Source organism: Plasmodium gaboni, chromosome 13 (genome assembly GCF_001602025.1).
Source record: "Plasmodium gaboni strain SY75 chromosome 13, whole genome shotgun sequence".
In the NCBI taxonomy this organism is placed as follows: domain Eukaryota; phylum Apicomplexa; class Aconoidasida; order Haemosporida; family Plasmodiidae; genus Plasmodium; species Plasmodium gaboni.
In genome coordinates this window covers 1270695-1280399 of record NC_031493.1, presented here as the reverse complement: position 1 = coordinate 1280399, position 9705 = coordinate 1270695, and the positions used below count along the sequence as shown (strand labels likewise).

The following is a 9705-nucleotide window of genomic DNA, read 5'->3' as shown; positions in this document are numbered from 1 at the left end:
TATATATAATATTTTTGTAATATTTATTATCATACTTTCCCTGTATTAATTCCATGAATAAACAACCCAAACTCCATATATCAATCTTCTGGTCATAATTCGTTGATTTCAATAAAATTTCTGGAGCCCTATACCATAAGGTTACAACTGTAGGTGTCATGTTATCACTTTTTTCAACCGACATACCTAAGTCTCCTAATTTTATTTGCCCTTGAGATGTAATAAATATGTTTTCTGGTTTTATATCTCTATGTATATAATTATTTGAATGAAAATAACTTAATGCTAATAATAATTCAAAAATTATATATTTTATTTCTTTAATATTCAAATTATGCTTTTTAATTAAATTAAATAAATCTATATCGCAATATTCAAAGGCCTAATATATGAAATAATAAAATATATATATATATATATATATATATATTCATATTTTCATATAGGATAAATTCTTCTCTTTATCTTTTATTTTTATTACCAAATATAAACACGAATTTTCCAGGTTTTCTCCTTTCAGTTTCTCTTCTATGTCTTTTCCATAAAATACGTATTTTAAATCTTAAAAGAGAGAAAAAAAAAAAAATAATAAATAAATAATATAGTTATTTATGTATTAATTTATTACAATATGTCCATATGACAATTAATGTATTATTTTATCATTATTTTATTATTTTTTATTTATTCATTTTTAAAAAGTTTGCATACTTATTATATTTTTGTGTTTAATTTTTTGTAGTATGGTCAACTCTCTTAATATACACTTGCTTATTCCATAATTTTCATCACAAAGATTTATAATTTTTTTTATTGCCACAAAGTTATTTTCTTTTTTATCTAAGGCCTTATATACAATTCCTACAAATAAATATATATATATATATATATATGCATATTCGATGTTATAAATGTTTTTAGATATATACTTATTATATGTGTAACTAAATTACCATAAGTTCCTTTTCCTATTACATATAGAAAATCAAAATTCGATATATCAATTCTATTCATTTGGACATTATATAATTTTTTTTATTTTAAAATATATACAAGATCCATTTTCCTTATAAATATATAATATATATTTTTATTAGGATAACAAAAATAAATACATAAATAATAAGATAAAATAAAGAATTAAATAATAATAATAAATAAATAAAAATAGTAAATGAAGTTTTTTACAATAATTATAATTTTTTATTTTATTATATATATACATAATTTAATATTACATATATATATATATATATATTATTTTGAACGTTTCATTACCTTGTTATAGGACTTGGGTGAAATTAAAAAAAAAAAAAAAAAAAAAAATTTTACATTTTGAATTATGTTCTTTATAGAAATAATATATTATATATTATAATATTTTATACACAATTTTTTTTAATTCTGTTTAATTCCTTTTAATTTTTTTTTTTTTTTTTATTGTTCTTGTTTTCAATATATATATGTGATTATTTTATTATATATATATTTTCCACATTAATAATTGCAGTACTATATAAGAATTTAAAATGTGAAGAAGAAAAAAAAAAAAAAAAAAAGATATAGGATATACATGAAACGTTTGTATATATAAAAAAAAAAAGAAAGAATAAATAAAACCAAAACTTTTATATTTATATTATGAATTTATAAAAATGTAGATAATACTTTTACAATTGTTTTTTTCACGGATTCTATTGTATTTATATTCTCCAATATATTTACTTTGTTGAAAAGGAGCTTGTAATAAGAAGAGAGAAGAAAGAAAAAATATATATATATTTATATTCATATATTTTTTATGTTTAAAATAAAAAGAAAAATGAATAATATATCCTACAAACTAAGAGGTATAAAATGTTATAGGACACATTTGAAGGGAACCATTTTTAAACGAAACTATTTTTGGGAAAAGGTAAATAGGGAATGTGGTTTATATAAAATATGGAATAAATTAAATTTAAAAAATATTGTGAAAAAGAATTGTAACAAATTATTAATTCATAACAAAAAGGAAGATATATACAATAATAATAATATTAAAAGTGAGAATATTCTATCATCGTGTTTTTATGAATATATTAATTCAACAGATATTTTAAATGATGATGAAAAAAATAAAATTGATAAGATGTTAGAAGATATGAATAGACGAAATAAAGAAATAGGAGGATATCTATTAGAATTAAATGGTATCCATAATAATGGAGATGGTATTATAAAAAGTAGTTATGCATGCATACGTAGTTGTGATAATATATTAAGTAAAATATGTAAAGAAGAGAATATATTTAAAATCATAAATATGGTTGATACTGTTTCAAATAATTTATGTAAATTAGGAGATGTATTAGAATTATTAAGAAATTTACATAATAATAAAAATGTTATTGGTAAAGCTCATGAAGCATTAGAAAAATTAACAAATTATATTGATAAAATTAATATTGATACAGATATTTATAATTTTCTTAAAAAGAAATATAACGAAAATATACATTTATTAAATCATGAACATAAAGAGGTTTTACATAATATGATTGTTTCTATGGAAAATCAAGGTGTTCATATAAAAGATCCAAAAGAAAGAGAAAGATATTTAGAATTACAGTCACAAGAAAAATACTTTGCTTTTCATGCATCATCAAATTATTGTGATGAATTTAATGGTTTATATATAGAAAAAAATAAATTATTGAAATATATAAATGAAAAATGTTTGAAAGATTATGAAGATAAATTAATACCATATATTAAAAATAATCAAATAAAAATTCAAAAGAATTATCCTTTGAAGGAATATATATACATATTACAAGATAGCTCTTTTCTTATGACTATATTAAAAAATGTAAATGATGTCGAAATAATTAATAAAGTCTATACATTACTTAGAGAACCTAATCTTACCTTTTTAAATAATATATTAATTCTTCAATATTATAGAAATAAATTAATAAATTATAGAAATTTTAACAATTATAATGAATATTCTTTAAAAGATTGTATATTAAATGAACCTAATAGAGTTAATTATTTTTTAAAAAATTTCTTACATAAAATACTTCCATATTTTTTTAAAGAACTTGAATTTATAGAAAGTTATATATCTATTATATCCTTACGTAATAAAGAAAAATGTGTAAAAACCATAAACGAAAATAAGCAAAATGATAATTATAATGATGAAATACCTAAATTAAATGCTTCAAATATTTATTATTATATGAATGAAATAAAAAAAGTAAGACTCAAAAATATTGAGACAGAAATGAAAAATAATTTAACTTTATATGATGTTATAAAATTTGTAATTACTCTTTTAAAAAATTCATATTCCTTAGAAATGGTTAATGTCAATCCTTTGAAAAATGAATTATGGGATGAGAATATAATAAAGTTTGAAATAAAAAGAGGTCCTTATATATATGGCTATATATATATGGATTTATTTGAAAGAGAAAATAAAAATAATTCTATAGCTCAGTATACTGTACGATGTTCGAAAAATATGAACTACCCTTTGAAATATAAATGGCTAGAGGAAAATTATGACCAATGTTCATTTGTATACACTGGAATAGTGAAGGATGAATATTACAAAAATGATGATAAAAAAAAAAAAAATGAACATAACACCAAAATAAATGACAAAATAAATAATAATAATTATTATTACCATAATGGTGATAATATATATGAATATGCCAATAGTAAAAATAACAACAATTTGAATAATAAGCATGAAAATAATTCACTTTTTAATAGTAGTTATAGACAAACAACATCAACTTTTCTAGTTTGTAATTTTAATGTTATTAATATATGTGATAAAGAAATGGATACAAATTATGAAAGTTATCATAATGATGATAATTTATTTTTAAATAAAAATATAAGTTTTTTATTAGAAAAAATAAATATGTCTATTGATAAAGTGAATATATTCCTTCATGAATTTGGACATACATTACATTGTATTTTAAGTTCAACATATTTACAACATTTATCAGGAAATAGAAGTGGTGTTGATTTTTCGGAATTTTCATCACATTTTTTTGAAGAATATTTAAATTCCTATGATGCATTATTATTATTATATAATAATAATAAGAATAAGAATAAAAATAATGAGGAATATATGAAATCCCTATTATACAATTATATGGAAAATAAAAATATTATTTGTTATTATTCTATTCTACAACTAACTATACAATCAATTATTGATCAAATCTTTTATTCTTTTTCAAGTAACTCCAATAATATGATGGAAAGAAAAGAATCAATAGAGAAAAAAATAAAATCATATTTTGAAGGAATATATTATAAAGATATTCATATATTGGACTTATTTCCTCAAATACATTTTTCGAAAACTACACATTTAGTACATTACCCCTCAAATTATTATTCATATTTGTATTGCTCAGTTTTAGCAAAATATATTTGGAACATGACATTTAAGCATAATTTGTTTAATATGGAAAAGGCTGATAAAATTGTGAATTTCTTACAGAAGGTAAAAAAAATATATAAAGAACAATTAAACCAAGCACATACAAATATATATATGTATTATATCATATATATATATATATAAATATATATATATAAATATATATATATAACATTTTTTTGTTTATGTGTTTGATTTTTTTTTTTTTTTTTATTATAGGGATCTGTAGATTCAAGTTTGAGGAATATTATTTCGCTAGTTGAGAATGATCAATCCAAAATTGATTACTATACAGAAAATCCTCATAAAATCCCTCTAAACTATTTCTTGGATTACTATCAGGAAAATAAAGAGGACAAATACGCATCGTTTTTGAATTCTATATAAAAAGTGTCCTATATATATATATATATATATATATATATATATATATTTATATTTTGTGTCTCTTTTAAACAATTCGTAAGATAATTAAAATATTGTATTCTTCTATTCATATTTTTGTTAGAAGGATCTCCCAATTTAACCAGATAATGAGGTACTAACACAAAACCTCCTTTTATTTAATATATATAATAAAAAAATATAATATATTTTATCGAATTATGAAAGAACGTGCTACAATATTATGAATCATTCTATAAATATGAAGCATTCAGAATTAATTAATTTCGTTCTGTTATTTTTTTAAAACGTATGACATATAAATAATTATAAAATGCTACTATTATAAAAAATGAATCATGAAATCCATTTGAAGATAAAAATATAAAAAAAAAAAAATTTAAATAATGTATTTATTTTTATAAATTTATTATATTTTAAAAAAAATTACTTTTTTTTTATAATTTTAAAATGTTTCCTTTTTTTTTTTTTTTTTTTTTTTTTGGTTAAATTAGAAATAGAAATTTATTTTTATACACATTATTTATTATAAAATATATCTATTATATATATAATATATATATATTTATTTCTAATTAATTATAATATTATAAATATCTTCAAAAAGAAATATATATATAATTATTTATAATATATAATATACATATATATTACATTATGTGTCATTTTCTTCATTATTAATTTTTATTAAAATTAAAAAAATATATATTTATCTGATTATACAACGGATTGTTTCAAAATATTATATAAATATGTTAAAAAAAAAAAAAAAAGGTATTTTATCTTTTTTTTTTAAGAAATTAATAATAAAATATAAATTTAATTATAATAATATTATATAAATATTTGTTCACGTTGTATCAATAAATTTTCTACTTTTAAAAGTAAAAAAATATATATATATTATAAAATATTCAATGGATAAATTAAAAACTGTTTATTTGGATTCTGCTTTGAGTATAATTAAAGGAGCTTTATGCATTATTCTTCAAATACCAACAAGTAGAACTACAGAAAGTGTAAAAAAAAAGGTAAACAAATAAATAAATATAAATAATATACATATATATAAATGTATATAATTAGAGATAACCCTAAAAAGGAAATAATATTTTCAAATTATAAAATTATTATACATATATATATATTTATATTTATCAATTTATTTATAATTATTTTATATATATCTTTTATGCTTTCAATATATATATATATATATATATATATATATATATGTATTATATAAAAAATAAAAAAATTAACATATATATTATATTATATTTCCATTTTTAAGGCAAACAATGTTGGTGTTATCACAGTAAAATCTATTTTGTCTGAACCCACGATTCATCAGTATGACGACATAAAGAAACTAATTAAAAATAAAGTTCAAGAATGTGTCCCTTTTTATAATTATAATATGAATCGTTCCTTTGCGGAGAAAATTTACGGAGACTGCATATATGATAATTATGGATTGTCAAAAGAGATTAATGAAATAAATTTAATAATATTAGAAGAGTGGAATATTAATTGTAATAAAAATAGAGTTTTAAAACATACAGGATTAATTAAAGAAATAACAATTAATCAATTTAAGTATTTGACTAATAAAGAATCTTTAGAAGTACATTTTGCTGTTAGTCCGAAATATACTTTTGAAGAATTAAGTAATATGTATAAAAATGAGAAAGGATTATATGAATTTCTTTTATCTCCTATTGTTAAAATAATATGTGATGAAAATGATAAGAAATTATTAGATAATATGAATGAAGAATGTACCTATTTAAATGTAGAAGATATATTATCAAAAAATAAAGTACTTCCACCATCAGGTATAGAAAATATTAATTATGAACGATCTAAAGATGTTACTCCTTGGGATGTAAATATAAATAATGAAGAAGGAATTAATTATAATAAATTAATAAAAGAATTTGGTTGTTCTAAAATTACAGAAGATCATATTAAAAGAATTGAAAAATTAACAAATAATAAAGCTCATCATTTTATAAGAAGAGGAATATTTTTTAGTCATAGAGATTTAGATTTCTTGTTAAATTATTATGAACAACATAAATGTTTTTATATTTATACTGGTAGAGGACCATCCTCCTTATCTATGCATCTAGGTCATTTAATACCATTTTATTTTTGTAAATATTTACAAGAAGCTTTTAATGTTCCATTAGTTATACAATTATCAGATGATGAGAAATATTTATTTAATCAAAATTATTCACTAGAATATATTAATACATTAACTAATGAAAATGTAAAAGATATTATAGCTGTTGGTTTAAATCCTGAATTAACATTTATTTTTAAAAATACAGAATATGCAGGAAATTTATATCCAACCGTTTTGTCTATACATAAAAAAACTACCTTAAATCAAAGTATGAACGTTTTTGGTTTTAATCATAGTGATAATATAGGAAAGATATCTTATCCATCATTTCAAATAGCTCCATGTTTTTCTCAATGCTTTCCGAACTTTTTAGCAAAAAATATTCCATGCTTAGTCCCTCAAGGTATTGATCAAGATCCATATTTTAGATTAAGTCGAGATATTGCAGTAAAAATGGCCTTGCATAAGCCTGTGGTTGTTCATTCGATTTTTATGCCAGGTTTACAAGGAGTCAATTCTAAAATGAGTAGTACAAAAAAGAAGAAAGATGATAACGCTAAAAATAATAGTACGTTTGATCATAATAATAGTGTTATCTTCTTAACAGACACACCAGAACAAATCAAAAATAAAATCAACAAATATGCTTTTAGTGGAGGCGGAGCCACTATACAAGAACATAGGGAAAAAGGTGGAAACCTAGATACAGATATATCTTATCAATATTTAAGATATCTTTTAGAAGATGACAATAAATTAAATGAAATTGGAGAAAAATATAAAAAAGGAGAAATGTTAAGTGGTGAGATAAAAAAAATATTGATAGATGTTTTAACAGAATTGATATTAAAACATCAAGAGAAGAAGAAATCTTTAACAGATCAAGAAATATCTTATTTTTTTGATCCAAACAAACCATCTCTTCAAAAATTTAAAAATATGTAACAATAAAAAGTAAATTTTATATAATAATTATAAATATCTTTTAAAGTTGGCTTACACGATTGATTGATTAGTTATAAATTTTATATATATATATATATGTATATATGTATGTATATATTTATTTATTTTTTTTGTTATTGTAAATAATTTTTATAAATTTCTAGATATTATAATATCTAAACAATTCGAAGGTTTTTAAATAGATTTGAACATTTTTAATTTTTTTTTATTTATTAATATGTTAAATGTTTTACATATTATAAAAATATTTCGTACACTCTTATGTGATACATAAAATATATGTATATTGAAAAATAAATATAAAAAATTAAATATATATATGGTAATATATTGTTTTCATTTTTTTTTTTTTTTTTTTTTTTTTTTTTATCTTCCAAAGAACATATTATTTGATGAAGATGAATTTCCGTAATTAATATTGGCCTTTGAAAAATCCATTTCTGGATGCATTTGTTTGAATTTTTCAAAGATTTCATATTTTTTTTGTTCATCTGAAGTTGGTAAATTCATTGCTTTTTGTTTTTGATCATAAATCATTTTTTCTACAACAGATCTTGTTTCTGCATCTAGATCTTCCATTCTAGAATTTTCTGGAACGATTTTTTTTACATCGATTTCAGCATCTCCTTTAATTACGGTATTCCACCATTCCATACCATTTAATTTTTCAATAAATATGTGTATAATTTTATTATCTTCTAATGTCCATATAGATTCTTCTGGTTTAATTTGTTTAAAAAATTCTCCATCGATAAGTACTTGATTTTTTACTTTCACATATAATTTTTTATAAGTTATATCAATTTTAATATCTTTCGTTTTTATATTATCTTTTGTATCTATATACATATCTAATGTATTTATACTTTGTGTCCATACATATTTATCTGTTTTTCCTCCATTTCCTTTAGGTGGTTCTGCGTCGTCATCATCATCATCATTATCTTGATCTTTTTTTTCATCGTGTAGATGTTTATTTTGGTTTATATGATTTAAGGAATCATTTGAATTATTTTTATTTTGATTGATCATTTCCATTACATTCTCATTCATATCATTTTCCTCGTCAAGATCTATTACACGTTGGTTATTATTATTTATAATTTTATTTACTTGATTATATGAATTTCTATTTGATGTATTAGTTTCTATAGTTTTTGTATGTTTATCTTTTTTATTATTATCTATAATTTTTTGTTGCCCTTTATTATTTTGTTCATTTTCTTCTTGTTGTTTTTTTTTTTCATATTGCTTCTTTTTTTCTTCATCCATTTTCTTGTATTCGTTTTTTAATTTCATTAAATATTCATCTTTTTTCTTATAATATTTTCTTAATGTTTTTAATATAACATTTTCACATTCATCTATATTATTAGAATTTGTTATGAAATCAGTTTTTCTCAATAAAAAGGAAAAAAAATGTTCCATCAAATTATTAATATCTCCACATTCTTTAGCAATATTTAACATAAGAAAATCAAACTTTTCATTTACAACTATATCCTTATCCATCTTTTTTTTTTTTTTATAACTGATCTCTTTTTATATTATTTTGAAGATGAAAATAAATAAACATATATGTTATATATATTATCAAAATTAAAGAAAAGAAAAGAAAAGAAAAGAAAATATTTATAGAAGTTGATCAGAGAATTTTAAAGGATAATTCGGAAAAGAAAAAATGTTTAAATATACATATAATTTAAATATTATAATAAAAAATGAAAAGAAAAAAATAAAA

General features: G+C 19.4%; 4 protein-coding genes across 4 annotated transcripts in view; 2 read left to right on the top strand and 2 right to left on the bottom strand.

Moving 5' to 3' along the window:
• The window catches only part of PGSY75_1337100 (protein kinase 6), a gene marked incomplete at both ends in the record, with an annotated part of 1484 nt that extends 470 nt beyond the window's left edge, over positions 1–1014 (bottom strand). The window contains 4 exons of the mRNA XM_018787417.1: positions 36–382; positions 482–561; positions 712–861; positions 954–1014. Of these exons, the coding sequence (XP_018640159.1) occupies positions 36–382; positions 482–561; positions 712–861; positions 954–1014 (638 nt within the window). Of the gene's footprint in view, positions 383–481; positions 562–711; positions 862–953 lie in introns of the transcript that reaches the window.
• An 808-nt stretch (positions 1015–1822) lies between these two features.
• On the top strand, positions 1823–4846 carry PGSY75_1337000 (putative endopeptidase; the record flags this gene model as incomplete). The annotated part of the gene is made up of 2 exons (XM_018787416.1): positions 1823–4522; positions 4679–4846. The coding sequence occupies 2 exons, from the start codon at positions 1823–1825 to the stop codon at positions 4844–4846; spliced, it is 2868 nt and encodes a 955-aa protein (XP_018640158.1).
• A 935-nt stretch (positions 4847–5781) lies between these two features.
• PGSY75_1336900 (tryptophan--tRNA ligase) lies at positions 5782–7943 on the top strand (the record flags this gene model as incomplete). Its single annotated transcript, XM_018787415.1, has 2 exons — positions 5782–5895; positions 6159–7943. The coding sequence occupies 2 exons, from the start codon at positions 5782–5784 to the stop codon at positions 7941–7943; spliced, it is 1899 nt and encodes a 632-aa protein (XP_018640157.1).
• Positions 7944–8330: 387 nt separating this feature from the next.
• Positions 8331–9476, bottom strand: PGSY75_1336800 (putative nuclear movement protein; the record flags this gene model as incomplete). Its single annotated transcript, XM_018787414.1, has 1 exon — positions 8331–9476. The coding sequence occupies one exon, from the start codon at positions 9474–9476 to the stop codon at positions 8331–8333; it is 1146 nt and encodes a 381-aa protein (XP_018640156.1).
• Between the last annotated feature and the right edge of the window lie 229 nt (positions 9477–9705).